The 18,025-nt window shown below is 36.5% G+C and overlaps 1 protein-coding gene across 6 annotated transcripts in view; it reads right to left on the bottom strand.

The window, feature by feature from the left end:
* Positions 1-2,410: 2,410 nt before the first annotated feature.
* The window catches only part of NR1D2 (nuclear receptor subfamily 1 group D member 2), a 28,634-nt gene continuing 13,019 nt past the window's right edge, over positions 2,411-18,025 (bottom strand). For all 6 annotated transcript variants that reach the window (XM_023620852.2, XM_070239044.1, XM_023620854.2 and 3 more), the window contains 4 exons: positions 16,423-17,048; positions 14,511-14,696; positions 12,038-12,248; positions 2,411-5,757 (listed from right to left, as the gene is read on the bottom strand). In XM_023620852.2, coding sequence (XP_023476620.1) covers positions 5,561-5,757; positions 12,038-12,248; positions 14,511-14,696; positions 16,423-17,048 — 1,220 coding nt within the window. In that variant the 3' untranslated portion in view covers positions 2,411-5,560. The remainder of the gene's footprint in view (positions 5,758-12,037; positions 12,249-14,510; positions 14,697-16,422; positions 17,049-18,025) is intronic.

Here is an 18,025-nt window from a genome sequence, read left to right on the forward strand (position 1 = left end):
GGAATATTTGTTCAATTTTCTGTTATTCCCAATGTTTAATAGCTAGAGACATGAGACAATTTTACGTTAACCTGTATTGACATTTTCTCCATCACTTTCTTAAGTCTAGACAATCAACTAAATCAAGCCCTGATTCACAGCATTTGCAGCATTCTATGGTATAAATAATCCCACTACGATCAATTCTGAGCTCCCAAATGTGCCATCACTTAGCAGGAAGTTGGGAAGAGATGGGAAGAAATACATCATTATTAAGTATTCCCACCACATGCATAAAAATGAAAGTACTGAACCTCAAAAGCATAAATAACAGCAAAATGTAAAATAAGAAGTTTTACCTTTTCAAATATAATTGCAAGCTTACATAATTTAATTTTTAATAATGGTTGTGTTTCTAACAACCGACCCCCTAAATTCCTGGAAACTTAACAATCGGATCCCATGAGCCTAACAATCGGATCCCATGAGCCCTTACAAGCCGGCTGCGGGACACCATGGCTAGAACAGCAGCGGCTGGCAATGACTTAGTCAAGATGCTGTGATTGGTGGCTGTTTGCCCCATGTGCACACAACTCCCATGACACTGTCTGGGCTAGCACCCTGGATTTTCATGGAACCTCGTTTTGCATCTAGATTAAAAAAAAAAAATCCTGAGACACAGATGTTCAATAAATGTGTGTAAGTACTGAATAACTAAACCATCAGTCTATTCTTCAAAAATCTTGTCAAAAAAACTAACTAAGAAAAAAAGCACTCATAGGGAGCAAAGGACCATCAAGAGAGAATGAAAGTATAGGTGCTTTCCACTCTGGAAACTACCCTACTTGCATTTAACTGCAGAACCTGAACAGGAAATGAAATGGCAATTGTAGAGGTGGGGGGGAGGGGGGGACAGACAAAAATTTACAAACAGAGCAGAAAAATAATAGAGGGAAAAAACTGCTAGGATTAAGCATAAGGAGAGTTCAAAGAAAAATGGAACAAGAGAAAAGAAAAAAAACCAGCTTACCTTAGAAGATATTTAATTTTATGTATACCAGTAGGAAAAAAGGAGAAAAAAAATTTAGGAATACCATCTATTCGCCTTGGGTACTTCATATTTGCCTTTTAAAAAAAAAATCACCACCACGACTGGTCTCTCTCTTTAATAAGTAATATTAAAATGTAAGGAAAATGCTCCTTTTAAGAGCATGTTTACATTCTGGGGAATGTGCCCCATATAAAGCATTCTGGAGAGGTTCTGAGCTTCCTCCAAGACTGCCCTTATGGCTCCTACACCCATTCAACCCATTCAATCCAGTGTTGTTCTTAATGGATTTGATATTCTAAAATCACTCCATAGTAACGAACTTTCAGACTGTTGTTTACTCTGACATGGCTACTACAACACAGGCCATAGTTTGTTGCTAAACTTTCAGACAGACTAAGAATTAAGAAAAAGAAACTAACAAATTTTAACAGGCCCAACTTGAGTGTAAAAACTAAAACCAGATCCGTCAATTGTCTTCACTCATTTACTCACAGGCAGCATTTCCTAAATTCAAAAGGAATTTAACCTATTTTGTTTTCCATCAACTACATATTTATTTAGAGCTCAGTGTTTCCTATCAGACTCTGCAAAAAAGAGCAAAATATGACACAAATTTGTACAATAATCCACAGAATATGTTCAACATCCTGATCAACACCCAAAGTGGGCTAACAAGGTTTTTTCTCCTAAAAGCACACTTTGTAAAAGTCCCCAGAAGCGCTCGATCACAAGAAAAAAAACAAGGTTACTTGGTGGAGGAAGTTTGAAAAACTACATCCCACTAAACCCTTCCTTAAAGCATTCACCATGCACACTACAGAATAGGATGGACCGAAAGACATCTCAGTAACCTTGTTCAACCCAGTATTTCGAAATTTACTTAATCAAGGAGCCCATTTCTCCCTCCTAACACCAATTAATACCCACAAAAAAGATGTGGATATCACTGGTCTGGGAAACAACTGCAGGGAAAGCTGTCTTAAGTAACTGCCTTAACTTTGCAGAACGGCTACAACCGCTAGGAAAAGGGAAAGGAAAAGAGGGTGGTGATCTTGCCGAGGCACCTTATCCCATCCGGGGCGGAGGCTGATTCTTGGCTAGATCAAGTACCCCCTTCCTCTCTTACCATCTCCTTCCCAAAAAGACTACCTTATCAGACACTGAACCACTGTACAGCTGGCATTATATAAAATAGCAGGAACCCTTGCTAATCTCTAAACAAATTCTAAAATCTTTTTTAAAAAAGCCCTGCATACATACACTCCCTGTGCTGAGTCAGAGATTTACACAAGAGATCCTGCTATGCCCATGGCAAAGTAGTAAGTTAAATTATAATAAATTGTCTTACAAAAACATCAACAAAGATACCAAAAACCACACTTGGTTAGAAATAATATTTATTATCCCCTCCCCCCATGTACAGATTACTTTTCAGAAACATGAAGATATTATCCATGTCCTCATCAATTACAGTTTGTAGAAAATAATTCATATCCTGTCAACAATATATTTCTATCATTTTTTTAAAACAATAGCCATTTATTTTTCCGTGTTAGTTCAAGAACAGCTTCAAGTTTTATGTTTCGGATCAAATCAAGACAATCTTTATTTATAGGTAATTTCCTGACACGGCCCCTCCCCGAACCCCTAAAAAAACTCTATATCCTAAGTGATAAACTCTTCTTGTACATTCAGCAAACTTCATACTGGAAAAGAAAAAGAATAACTGAGATAGGTATTTACTCTCGTGCACAGTAATAAGTCTAGCTGAGCTTCTACACCTTGCTTTGCAATGATGTTTACATAAAATAAATCATTATCTTATCAAGTTACAATGGTAATTTCTTGAAATGTAGGTATGAAAGCTATACACTTAATCCACTGAAATTTCCTTCTGATTTCTCAATCTGTAATTAAACCATCACCGTAAGGAAAAGCTTCATCCCAAGAAGATGTTTGCCCTTTCCCTCAGCTATTTCTCTATAATCCTCTCTCAGATCATGTAAAGACACACATTAAAAGCACAGAAAAGAAACGTTTTAGCTTGGTGACATAATGCCCTTAAGTTTGCTGACATAATGCCCGTATTTTAACTTTAAAATGTAAAATCAGAGTTAAAGCATTACTTAATTCATACAGTACATTATTAATCAATCAACAGTGTCCCACCGACTCAGAAGCTTCCTAAACTGGTTGTCTTCTCTGCATTTAGTAACTTTATAACCAATGACTCAATCAAAGAATGTGCTTGTAATAAGCTGCTGGTTTAATTTTAGAATTAGAAGTTTCAATATTGGGCTATTTTCAAATATAGAAATGTTATGAGTGGCATATGAACTATTAATTTTGTTTCCCATTACCTACAGGAAGAATTCATTCAAATAAAATTTTACAAGACAAAATATGAATCTGTATACCTATATATAGATGTACACATGTATATACTGAACCCTAACTAAAGTTTTATAAGCAATACTAACATAGTTTGGTTATACATTCCTAAAGACTTAGTAATTGTTTTAAAGATACATGTTATAAAGAGGCTTACACAAAAGGCAAAAATTAAGAATCAACATGATCTTTGAGGTTTTCAGTATTACTTCAAAAAGCTGTTTCTATCTCCCATAGAAGAAACTATGCATTTATCTTGGAAAAAAATTATAAAAAGATAATGCTATCATGTAAAGATTCACAAAAACTATACTGTATATCCCATAAAAGTCATACCTACTTAAGGTAAATCACAATTATGGTTTATATTGTATTACAGACATCACCATCACCTTTCCTCTTTAACAATGAGAGGGTTTAATGTTTTTTTTTAACTTACTTAACTAGTGCCACAGAAATTCAAGTCCCAGTAGCAACAAGTTAAACAAGATTACAAAATAAGGCATTCTGCTCACATGTCATTAAAGTAACAGGCTGAGTATAGTAAAGCGGGCTCTTTTCATCTCTGCAATTTTATATAATCCAAAAATTATACAGAAGGCAATCTTTACCAAAAAATCCAAATAATTGCTATTTTCCAGGATAACAAAAAAAATACACAAAATTCTCTACTTTGGCAATTTCTCCTACTACCATAAACAGAGGCTGCTCTTATCTATTTAATAAAGCCCAATATTAGAAATGCAGATGAAATGTCTCTGACTATACCATTTCTAAGCCTGTAGGTCACACACTAAATGATTTTTCAAATTATAGATTAAATCTAATTTGACAAAATCCCTGTAGTGTTATTTAGGGGAAAAAAAAGTGGACTCAGAACACACGCACACACTCACACTCTCTCTTTCTCTCTTTCACACATGCCAATGTATTAAACAGTTTCCTTAAACATTGATTGGTTTCCCAGAAAGAATAAAAATATTTACCATCAAGCTGCAGCATGTATATAAGGGGCAGCAATGCAACCTTTTTTTACACAAGGTAACTATCTGAATGAACTTTTAAACAACTAGTACCTTCAACCAAAGATGAACCCTAAAATATATATTTTTTGAAATTTGGACTCAACTGCCTGTTACACTTTAAGTGTTGCTTAAATAAACAAAAATATAGCATAAATTCAATATTCTGCTGTCTAAACATTTAAAGCAACGGTTATGTCATTAACAGGTAAAATGCACCTAATTCGGGTCTTTTGACACCTCTTGTTTTAGGTTTATTGTATGATAAAGCTCTTCACAGTTTAAAATATTGTGAAGAAATATATTTATGTATAACTATATTCACATACATATTATGTACACATACTATGCATCTGATGTACCCATAAACTTTGAATATGTGTGTGCCTGGAGGATACCCCACACATATGCAGGAACCCTGAATACATTGGTGTGGACTGTGAAATGATTTCTCAGAAATAAGAAAAGAGTATTATTATGAATAATAACAAAAACTTTACCTTATTTACATAGTGCCTATCTCCCAAGAGGTAAATATGCTTTACAGACATTTTTTAGTATCTCCGTGGGGGGCGGAGGGGGACACACTGGGAACACCATCAATTCTCATCTTCCACAACCAACTAACCTGCCCAGGATCACATACTTTCAACAGCGGCAGAGTAAAATACAGACTTGGAGCTCTCCTAACTTGCAAAGTCTCCAATTATCAGACCAAAAAGTCTTGTGGTGAAATCAAGTTTCCATCATACAACAGAACTTCTACCACAAAGGATTAGTTTTTAAGTCCTCATATACTTATGATTGTGCGTTATATTTATTTGGTTTTGGCAGATGAAAAAGTCTAACATTCAGTGTGATTATAATTCAGTGTAACTTTTCCAGTTTAAGTGCGACACAGCTGATTGGTCTATCGGGGAAATGCGGTCAATGTCTAATCGTGGCTGAAGAAATCTCAATCCAAACAGCTACTGAATGATTACAGAGATAGCCTACAATCTTGTATTGTCTTAAAGGTCTTTTCTATCTCCACATACGGTATACACATATAAATAAGCATTTTAGCACAAAATGTACAGTTAGAATGAATCAATTCATGTTTAAATAAACAAAGGCCTTATGGGTGAACTTTAAAGGCCAAGAGCTCCTCAGAGTGCATGTTGTTTAAAGATCGAAGATCTGGCAACTTTAGAAGAAGTTTTGTAAAAATAGAGGCCTCATTTGGATGGTTTTTCATTATTAAGGTCCTTAGTGCACGGATGAGGGTTTCCTGCAAAGCCTCCACAGAGTTGACATTTTCTATTCCAGATCGATCTAATGGAGAGTAAGGAATGGAGAGAGAAAAGAGAGGACACGTTATTAATATTAAACATAAACATAATTCTTGCTCATCAATCTCAACAAATTCAAAACAAGGTTTTATCCATTGGAACAAAAGCAACAGATAGGTGACCAAATTTTTTAAATCCCAATGGCACATTTTTGTAGTTATTTATTATATCATAAAGATCTCTATCACATAGCACACTTGATAAATCAAAATTCTTTAGGGCTTAGGTATTTTTGCTCACAAAAAAATCAGAGGTTCTGGTTTTTAAAATTAGGTACCATCTGCTGATTTGAACTGCTTCTAATTGGCAAAATAAAATGAATAATGTAGTTTAGGAAAACATTTTTACCTCATATGGAATATATCCATATTTGTATGTTATCACGTGTGGCAGGCAGCCTCTAAAATGGCTTCCAATGATCCCCTCATCCTGGTATCCACGTCCTTGTGTATCCTCTCCCCTTGAGGGGACTAGACTTACTGACTCACTACTAATGGATAAAATATTACATTACCAAAACAACTGTGGTTTCCATCTCAGGCACCCTCTCACTCACGCACTCTGAGCAGTCAGATGCTATGTTGCGAGTTGCTCTATGGAGAGGCCCATGTGGTAAGGAACTGAAGGTGGTCTCCAGGCAACAGCTAGCAAGAACTGAGGCCCTAAGTCCAACAACTTGCAAGAAACGAAATCCTGCCAACAGCCACGTGAGTAAGCCTGGAGGCAGATCCTTCCCTCGTAGAGCTCTGTATGAGGCCACAGCTCTGCCCACAGTCCTGCCCACAGCTTCACTGCAACGCCCTAAGAAACTCCAAGCCAGAGGCATGCATCGAAGCCATGCCCATATTTCCAACCCTTACAAACTGTGAGAGAGTAAATGTATGCATTTTTAAGCCACTAAGTTTTAGGGCAATGTGTTATACAGTAATAGAAAACTAATATACCATGCAACTGTATTACCTAGTTATATGAACCTGCATTCTCCTTCATTTAGCATACTGGTTTATTAAGCTCATCACACAAAATGCTAATAAATTAATGATTTAGTATAAACCAACAATAAAGGAAAGTACCTTAAAATTAGCCAAACCTATGCTGTTTGCCCATGGACTTTTTTCAACAGCAAGGGCTATTTCTTCCCTTTACAACAGGAAGCAATAGTGCACAAGAAATATTCAATGGCTCCCAGTAAAGAAAGTTGTAATTAATAAGAAAAAGACTTCTCCAAGGAAGCAAAATTCTCTATTTACATTCTTTTTTCACTTTTTACAAAGAATTGAGGAGACCTTCCATTGTACTGGTAGCTAAAAAAGGCCACTTGCAATGCAAGCATTTAGAACAAGGACTCAAATTTAATAGTAAAAGGGAAAAAAGTTCGATTAACTTTAAATGAAGAAAAAATGATGAAAATAGGCTTATCTTACATTTAATAAAATCTGGATTATATTACAACTATGTGCTAATTCTCATGGAAAAAGAAACAAACTGAATGTTGACTACTGGTTGGGGCCAGTCATAATTTTTCAGACAAAACTGACAGACAAAAGCCTTCTTTTGACATTTGACTTCAGCCATACAATCATAAGGGTCATCTTGGCAAAAATTACTTAAGGCCTTCAATAATGCTTCCAAGAGTCTCTCCTGCCTTTGATATTGAAGGAATTTTTTTCTTTAACATCCTCACAACTCATCAATTCATTCACCCAACACTTATTGAATGTACACGGTTACTGTGATAGGTGCTAGGGAATTAGCAGTGAACAGAAACCAAAGTTCCTTCCTTTAGGGAGCTCATACTTTGTCAGAAGAAAATAACTGGCTTGCATTGTGTCATAGTTATTAACAGTTCCAACAAGTGGGAATGAATGACAGTGATCCCCACAAATAAAACAACCTAGACAGGTAAAGAAAGAAATAAACAATAAGTGATGAAGGCTATTTGAGTTAGAACAAGTATTATAAGTGGTTGGTCCTCTGGTAAATATCGTGTGTTTGGATGATCTAAGCATCTCTATAAAACTCAGAAATTTGAGGAAATGAACACCTATACCTAAAAATAGAAATTGTATTAAATTTTCCTAAAACCTCAATTTCTAAAACCATGGTCTTTGTGATTTGAGGCCAAAGAACCTAACTACAAATCTAGCTGGAATGCAAACAACAGTCTTCCTTCCAGAAATTGTAACAGACTGCATAAACTGCAGTGGAAATCATCTTCTGAATGCTGCACTAAATGCTACACTACTGCTTGTATAGTTTAATTCATGACGCATCTATCTTCTCCTTCATTTGGGGTTCTTCACCCCTGTCTCAACCCTCTACTCCTCATCAAATCTCCTCTCTATGCATATTCACTTCTTACAGCAAGGAAGTTAAATTCTTTTAACAAAAACCTCTACGAGGACAACTGAAATCCACATGGAGATGAGCTTTGGTCTCACACCTATTTGCCAGTCCCTAACCTTCAACTGGAAGTGACTGCTGCCAGTCCACACAATCTGAAAAAGAACTTATCTTCCAAGTATAATCCTCCCTTCTCTCCATGGTATCAAGATTCTTCCAATCTCACAGGCAAGTATCATGTCTGAGATTTCTTGCTCCCTTAGCAGTTACAGCCATTCTGTTAACAAACAGTACAGTGGAAAAGCTTTGAAACTAAACCAATAGGAGTTCAAATGTCTCCTCAGCCAATTATTAAAAATGTGACATTGGGCAAAGTATTTAGCCCCTTGTTCCTCAAATTCCTTGCCTGTCTAATTGAGGATAACGTATGTCCCAGCTCACATCAGAGGACTGTTATGAGGATAAAATTACATATAGTCACAGACTGTATATATAACGATATTTTGGTTAAGAACAGACTGCATAAACAACAGTGGTCCCATAGATTAGTACCACATAGCCTAAGTGTATATAGTAGGCTATACCATCTAGGTCTGTGTCAGTACACTGTTTGATGTTCACACAACGACAAAATCACTTAACAGTGCATTTCTCAGAAATATCCCTGCTGTTAAAGCAACGCACAACTAGATCTAGAACTTAATAAGATCTAGAACTTAGCATTTCTTCTGACAACAACCAAAACAAAAACCACACGGCAACTACAGATTTCAAGAAAAACAACATAAAACCAATTATAATGTTGCTTAATTCTACACAACTGAGAGAGAATATAAATAAATAGTCCATTTGTTTTCTGATACTTGGAACATTCTCCCTTCAGGTGGCACAGGTTTAGGGCAGAGATTTACACCATCTTGTCTACCATCTCAACCCCACTATGTGAACACTATGCGCACTATTTACACAAGCACAAAACTGTAAATGCTGATTTTTTATAGTATTTTTCAATTTTTAGAATCAATTACTAAATAGAGAATGAAAAATAATTACAGCTATAGAATAAAATATAAAAGAAATGGTATAGCAAAAGAAGCCAGGCTATGGAGGAAGGATACTATCTCCCTGCATAATGAGAAGATTCTATCTAAACCACCTAAGTTGATTAAAATTATAAATAAATTTAAAACATTAAAATTATAAATAAAACCAATAAGTTAACTCAAAAAAATAAAACATAAAAATTGAGAGGGAAATATGAGAGTACTTTTATTTACCAGTTCTGTCTACTAAATAAAAAGAGGTATAAGCAGTGTTTAGAGCTGGGTAAGCAACCATCAGAACATTCAAAAATAAAGATGGTTAGAAATCTAGTTCTCTGAAGAATACGGCTGGAAGTAGAAGGAGGAGAGACTATTTTGCATACATTGGTAGTTTTTAAATTTTATTTTCCTAACTAGATACCACTTTAAAAATAACAGTCCTTTTTAAGTGGTAAAGATTCAAATTTGACATGAACACGATCATATATTTAAGTGAAACAACGTATTATTTTAAAATGCATGGAACTGTATGTGTGTATAGGTGGTGCTTATTATCTTCATATACATAACAAAAACAAAAATGCATTATATTCTTTCATAATTAGTCTTTTCCATTGAGTATTTCAAACTTTTTTTATATACCATATCAATGGACATGCAAATGGTTAAATGGATAGATAGGTAAATGAATAGATAGAGACCTCTAATGTTATTAGTGATCTTTTCTGGTAGTGATATTATCATCTTTATTTCCATCTTATTATTTTCTAATTTTTCAAAGAACTCATATTATTCTTATGACCAGGAAACAAAACAAGGCTATTTCAAATGGAGATTAAAACAAAAAAATCGTGTTCCTGGTGGAAAATATAAACAATGTAAGTAACAGAGTTTCTGATATAGAGCCTCCCTTCACCCCTCTGCCTTCATGTCTTCTTCTGAACTATCTCTGGGACATAGTTCCTCCTTCTCCGCCTCCTCTGCCACAACCTATTTTAGGAGAGTTCATTCCACTGCCTCAAATCTCATGTTATTTAAACAGCCTCTGAACTCGACTCTCCAGCTCTAATGACTGACCTGTCTAATCCTTTCCCCACTTAAGAAATTACACCGACTTTCCGCTGCCCCATATTTCAATTAAAACTTCTCTGCTTACTTTTCATAGTCATCATTCCATAAGCTAGTGCTCCTCTAACTCACAAGCCTCCATCTTGATGCTGCCCCCTCCTTTTCGATGTCCACTTCAGGCTCTGGTCACCTGCACCTTCCCTGCCCTACCTTGTGCTCTCCCACGTGGTCCTATCTTTTTGTTGCTGGGAAAAACCGAATAACCCATCCTTCAAATTCCAGCTCCACTTACATGTTCCCCAGTGAGCCTTCTAAAATGATTTCATCTTCCTTCCTGTAACTCCTCCTTACCTCGGTCAGAACCCCAGTTTAGGACCATAAAGCTTTTTGTGTTAGTTCTGTCTCTTCAAATAGAACATAAATACTTTGAGGGTAAGCTTATCTTAATGCTTGTTTTGTCTCACCCTGACCATCTAGCACATAAGGCATATTCATCAGAGAAAGAAATTATTGATTACCTTTGGTTTCATAGTAATAGATTTGATGTCAACTTCATTACTAATTACTTATCAAGAGACTGCAAAATGGTAGGTAAAGTGCAAGAGGCATTACAACGTTACTAAGAAAACAGGTATCCCTGTTTGACATATTCCTTTCATGCTATTCCCATACCATAAATGCATTTTTAGCTACCCAGGTAGAGCTGATCAGAAAAGGTAACCAAATTATGCTTCCAAATGGCATGTCTTTATTTATACCACTGACATACAGGCCCTTTAGGATATATAAAGCACTTGCTCTCCTCAAGAGTTACTGATTTACAGTTTAGCTACATAACCAGGGGCTGTAACTTATACTTGATAACCCTCACAGTGCCTAGCACAGTGTCTTTTACACATAGGAAGCAAAGGGGAAACTTAAAGCAAGTCAGATCAAAATACTGTAAAATTCTCAACAAATGTTTTAAAGTTAGTGAAAGCTAAAAATGTCTAGCACTTACTTACATGTAGGTCCCCAAGCAAGTCATTGTCTCAATTTCTAATTTGCTATTGGGAGTAATCTCTGCCTTAATGGCTACTGTCTGAATTGAAATACTTTGGTCAGAAATAACTGCAATATAAATGCAAATTGGCAGGGAAATTGGGAAATATCATCAATGACTCATATAAATAAACACTAAATGTTAGGACTCAAAAATCTTGGTCACTCATTCAAACAGTGACTGGTATCTATTCTGTGCCAGTCTCCATGCTAGGTTCACATGGTACAATCCCTTCCTTTCACACAATGAGGACACTGAAACCCAAAAAGATAAACTTACTTACCCAAGTCACACAGAAAAATTCAGTGGCAAAGCTGAGTACAAGCCTACAACTCATAATTCACTTATTTTTATAACAAACCACACTAATACATCTTGATACTGGTAACATTTTCAAGCAACCCACATAATATTTTAATTAAAACTTAGATTCATATTAGAATCACCTATCTCGAGAAATACAATGTTCCACAAAATAAATCCATGAAATAACGATTTAGACTCATAAAATTTTATGAACAAAAGCTAAAGACAGAGTAGTAAATGTGAGGCCCGTATCTAAACGTCATTTTATTATATAGCAGTTTTGACTTTCACTGTCATATTAAAAATACTAATTACACAAAAATAATAGATTTACACAGTTTAGCACCTTGCTTAAGGCCTTCTCCCTCCCATATAGCTTGCTGGAACCCAGTTAACTGCCACCTTCTCCCCAGTTGATCACTATATTCTAGGTGTGGCACAACTCTGAACCAGCTCCTTACCTGCAGATACCAGGACAACTGCTGTAAACAAACTCATCTCTTCATCACTAAGTTGGAGGGCATTTAGCTTCTCACTAAATTCAAACATAGAGTTTAGCAGATCTCCTGCTCCCATTGAGTGTAAGTCATCCACACTATACTTCTTTCCACTTAAAAAGGTGACAGTACGCTCCTTTGCATCAAATAATGATGCAAACCGTACCATTAAAACCTGGAAAAAGAAAAAGACTTAAAAGTACCTGGAGAAGTTCAATAGTAATACTAAGAAATAACTCAGTACTCAAGTCAGTTAATAAACATCCTACATACAAAAGAAAGTTGTAAAAGAAAAACTGAGTTTATTTTAACCAGAATCATTTCCTTAAGGTAAATTCTCTAGCAAAGCAATAAATATTCTAATAACATCAAAAAAAAGTCCAGCTACCAATAGCAAATACTGAGTCCTGTGATACTCTGAAACTCTATTAATAAAAATTCTGAAATGCATATGTAAAATTAAAGCAGAAAAAAAATGCCAAGACATTTGAAACTAGGCCTTTGCCAAAGGCTTCATTAAAGAAACTCTTTTAAGCTACCAAGTATATCACACATTCTCTAAGCCCTAAGTAAAAAGAACAGTATTTCAACGCAGCAATACCTGGAAACATCAAACACCCAATGCAGCCAAGGTAAAAGCAGCACATGAACTCTAACTAGATTATTTCAAGAAACTAGAACCCAAAAAGACAAAACACAAAGAACACTATTACAGTTAAAGTGTTCTAGACACCAAGTTATAATTGAAATCCAAACCAAACCAGTCAACAATGGCTTACTTACAGCGCTCCCTCCACTCTGCTAAACGGTGACATCTACATCACTTTCAAAACCAGAGGAACACACTGAACAAACACCTTCCCTTTGCAATGCTCCCAAGTAAAGATATGTTTTACCCAAGACAATCCGAAAGAGAGCAAGTTTCTATGAGATAATGCTAACTCTAGAACACAACAATCCCAAGACAAACCACAAGGTGGGAAGAACACAAGTCATGGAGTCCAGGATTTGTGTTCTAGTCCTGAATGTGTTACAAATTTATTGGTAATCAAAGAAAAGTCTTCACCTTTCAGGGTCATAGTTACCTAACCTCAAAAATGGGTAAACTGAACTTGATCACTGACATCCCTTCTGGCTTTAAATCTTAAGCTCAAGTTTTCCTTTAAACTGAAAATCCTAACCTACAAGTGTTACTTTTGAATTATACCATAGCTGTTTTACTTATGGCTTCTTCTCTGTTCTAGTCCAAGTGCCCTAGAAAACAGAGCCTAAGACAAAAGTTTATGCGGGATGTGCACTGGCACATGTGAAAACAGGAGAGGGGAAAAAGGAAATGAGACAGAGAAGGAAAGGGAGTAAATATTAGAGGACGTATTACTGAGCTGGCCACCACTTAATATCAAGAGTATCTGAAAGCTCAATCTTGCGGGACCACCCAGGGAAAAGTGAAAATATATCCCCTGGCTCCCTTCCCCCTCAATCAAAGATTTGGCCCACCAGACATCAACCTCCCACCCACCACCCTTCATTATTTCCGAACTATGCGTAAGTGAGCTATGCGCAAGTCCTGAGGCTTCTCACACCTCAGCAGCAACAGGGAAGCCCTGGGACAGAAAGTTGAGAGGCACCTAACTAAGCACAAGGAGAGGCACTGTCTGTGTCCCACTAAAGCTGGCAACAGTGGGTGCCCCAAGCCCAGCAGAACACATTCTCTACTACAGCAAAAGAAGCCTCAGTAGAAAAATTAGCCAAGGATTCTAGAGTGAGGTGAGGCCAAGAGGATCTGAGGCAGCACATAAGAAATGTCTGACCCATCCTCCAAATATTCTACAATCTCCTAAAAGACAAAAACACATTCCACCTACCCTCTGTATTCTGTACTGAACACAGGAAACACTAGGCTAGGCTTTCAGTAGATGTCTAACACTCTGGAGAACCTGCCAAGTCCATACTTGAAAGCAATACTAGAACTTGGAGCTCGCATGCTGGGCAATATAGACATTTATATTTCAAGTCTTAAGCAACTCTGGATTTACCTAGTCTCTTCCCAAGCTCCTTCTTTCGTTGGTAGTTTCAGCCTCTGGACTATAACTACTTATTTAGAAAAGAATGAAAATTTTACATGAAAATAAAATACTGGGCTGGCCTGGTGGCGCAGCCGTAAAGTGTGCACATTCTGCTTCTCGGCGGCCCGGGGTTCACTGGTTAGAATCCCAAGTGCGGACATGGCACCGCTTGGCACACCATGCTGTCGTAGGCGTCCCACATATAAAGTAGAGGAAGATGGGCACAGATGTTAGCTCAGGGCCAGGCTTCCTCAGCAAAAAGAGGACTGGCAGTAGTTAGCTCAGGGCTAATCTTCCTCAAAAAAATAAATAAATAAATAAAATAAAATACTATGTGCCGCGCATCAACATTCAGGATAAACAAAACCTACCTCAAAAGTCCCAGCCTTTAAAAGGTTGACCTGGTCATGCTGAGAGAGATCTCTGAATCCAGGAATACGCTTTGCAAATTCCACCACTTCCTTCACTGCTGGGGTAAAGCTCATCGAAAATTCTTCCCAGATTTCATGCCCCGATTTATGAGGATCCACATATGGAGACTTACTCATTGGACAAACCTAGTGTGCACAAAACATAAAAACTCTTAAATTGTGAGAGACGGTAAAGAAACTTCAGAGGTGGCATCTCAATCATTGGAAACTCCAACATGAAAATAACCCTCAGCACAAGTAAAATCTACTGATATAAGCACTTTCTCCATTTGCTACTCCCCTCATGATACAAAGCTTCGTGGCAACCTAATTTAAATATCAATTAACTTACCATCATAAAAGAGGTAGCCAAAGCAAAAATGAGACTTGTAATAACCTATTTCACAAACCTGTTGCATAGGTTTAAGAGTTTATTTTTGTAGCACTGCTGCCACCTTATGCTTGTCTTATGGTTTTCAAACAAATTCATACATATTCACTTTATTGTCAACTCAGTTAGTTATGGCAGATATTATAATTACCACTTCTTACATGAGGAAAGGAGACTAAGAGGTTTAGTGACTTACCCAAATACAGCTAGAACTTACAGGCCTAGAACTCAAGCCCACATTTAATATATCAAAATTCACTTTTTCCTAAATAGGCACAATTACAATGTTGTAATTTCAAAGAGGAAAAGTTAGTGAGATGCCTCACTTTTTTACAAAGGTCACCAACCATTTATTTCATAAACAATGGTGTGACTACTGACCTCCACTTGTTCATACAATAACTGGAGATAAAAGGTGCACCATCTCAATGAAGATTGGGGAGGGAAAAAATAGGAAGCCAAAAAAGGTACATACAGGAACACTAAAGAGATTATGAAACATGCACTGCATACTCTATTAGTAACATCAGCCTTTAAATTTTCACTAAACCCACAGGAGATCCAGGAATGGGATGATTCTATAACCAAGGAGAGTATCACAAAATTAGAACCTAAATGCTCACAGATTTTTCCCTCCTTAAGGTAGCCACTAAGTCTAATAAAATATAAGGTCACCTTTCAGATCCATGGAATCAAATACCTCCACGAGACAAAAAAAGCCTAACTTAAAGACTGAAGTAGAGTCAACTATTTTGCAAACAAAAAAAGACTTTAATTACCTGGCTGTAGAAAATACCAAGCACTATCAAAGGACCTCACGGTTTAAACTGGAAATGGTGCAGTACTGCTATTTTTCATGAAATTTTGGCTGAATATAAACACTGTACTTTTTCAGGTAGACTCTTGTATTTGATGAAAAAAACCTGAATGATATGAATATTAACTCATCTCATAAAGTTTGAGAAAATCCTTAGAAACTAGCCTATTAAACTAAAATATGCCCAAATTCTCAATTAAACATCCACATTCTACATCCAAAGACCTTTTTGCATCATAATGATTAAATAAAACTCTTTCCATAGAAATCAAGGTATTACTGACTGTGGGAAGCTAAAAGATGAGCCCTTTGAGAAAACCCCAAAGCTAGTAAGATTAATCAGAATGCTTAAATTTTGAAAGAGATTTCTCAGAATTAAAGGAACAATTCTGCATGATCTATATTTTACATAAAATCTTAATCTCAATCATAGTATCAATCAAATCACATGCTTGTACCTAGCTCTGTGTGAAATCAGGTCATTTAACAAATGATGTTTATTACAAGTATGACCTAAAATACTGCAGAAAAGTGATTCTGTAAATCTCTTAGGTTTTCTGACACCCTCTCCCCCAGTCTGTGAAGCTGGCATATCCCCCCAAATAAACGAAACTTTCAACGCTTTCCTTGATACAAGGTGAGCAAAAAAATTGATTTCACTATACCAGATGCATTCTCCCTCCAGTGTTGCACAGGTAACTATTCTTGTTCTCATTCTGAGAAAATCCATCTATTGAAACTCTATCACATACTCTTTGAGTATAAGCATTGGAGAAGTTCATACAATGTCCATTTGCGATACAAATGGCATGCCCGTTTGGGTAATGCATTAGGTTCCTCCCTTTGTACTGTCCATTGAGATGCTGCTGGCTCTCACTACAAGGAAAATGGCTGCTAAGCCCACTGCCACAATGGTCATGATTTAAATTGTATTGCTCCATGTTCTTAGGAACCCGTTCTCTCTGGGGCTGCATGGTCTCTGCTGAGTTTTCTCGCTGCTCTTGATTATACATAAAGGTATCCTTGTGCGCTCTGGTCACCATGCCAATCACTTCTTCCTTTGCAAAATCAGAAGAGGGAGGAGAAGAGCTTTTGATGTTTTCTGGCTCCAGCTGGGGCTTAGGTCGCAGCTGTTCCTGGGCTGGTAACGCTGTCTGTTCATGATGTTCTACTAATGTGTCATTCTGCAAATGACCACTGAACTGGCTGTTCATCATGGTCTTCATCGCACTTTGCATTTCAATTAGCATCCTCTGTTTTTCACGCTTAGGAATACGACCAAACCGAACAGCTGTTGAAGAAAAAGATATTTAACATCTAAATTCTAAATAAGACCTGTTTATACAAAAGAATACCACAAAATTACCTCTGATACCTATGGCCACTAGTCATACAAGTAAAGAATATCTATATGTGTCTGGTCCAAATTATTCTAAACTTACCGGTTATGTTTTTGATGTATCATAGGTAGTGGGAAGAGGGAGAGAAGTTTCCACTTTTCTCCCAAAACGCAGCTAAGGAAAAGACCTCTTGGGTATTTTATAAGGAAAAAATGTGAAATTAATTAATGAAAATCACACTTTGAGGCAGACCGGAATTACTACACAGCACCTTTTTAACAAGGCTGAAGGCTGTCTTAAGAAGGCAAATAGGATTCAGCTACCCACATCCATTAATGTTAATGGAACTTAGTAGGTACAATCACTCTCTGAACCTCTAACCTTCGTCAATTCATTTTTATAACCTTATTCTCAAGGCCCAACTATTAAATGATCTGTTTGCTCCTTTTCTGGCTTCTTAAAAAGAAAAAAAAAGTCAATAGAAATGCAGTTACTGGAAAATGAACTTGCTGGATTTTAATTAAAATCAATCAAATAAAAAAAGTGAAATCATTCATCCTCCATTATTTCAGAGGCTAGTCTCAGAATGTGTTCTATCTCCAACATTCCTACCCCTCAGGGAGTGAAAAGCTTCTTTCTAGTCTAATATTTATACAGAGATAATAAAAACTCAATATACCCAGCCAGCAAGAAAGCTTTACTAATCTAATTGTAGCCTCTGACATTATCACTATAACAGACAAATAATTTTATCATGTCTCACACTACCTCTACCACTTCCTTCACAAATAATTGCTATTTTTATTCTTTTGGAGCAATCACAATATCCACCAACTTTGGATTCGAAGTTCTAGTGCTATTAAAAACATTTCAGGCAACTGAAAATCCAAAACATCAACTGCTGAAATCTGTTTTTCAAGAAGCTCCT

Source organism: Equus caballus, chromosome 16 (genome assembly GCF_041296265.1).
Source record: "Equus caballus isolate H_3958 breed thoroughbred chromosome 16, TB-T2T, whole genome shotgun sequence".
In the NCBI taxonomy this organism is placed as follows: domain Eukaryota; kingdom Metazoa; phylum Chordata; class Mammalia; order Perissodactyla; family Equidae; genus Equus; species Equus caballus.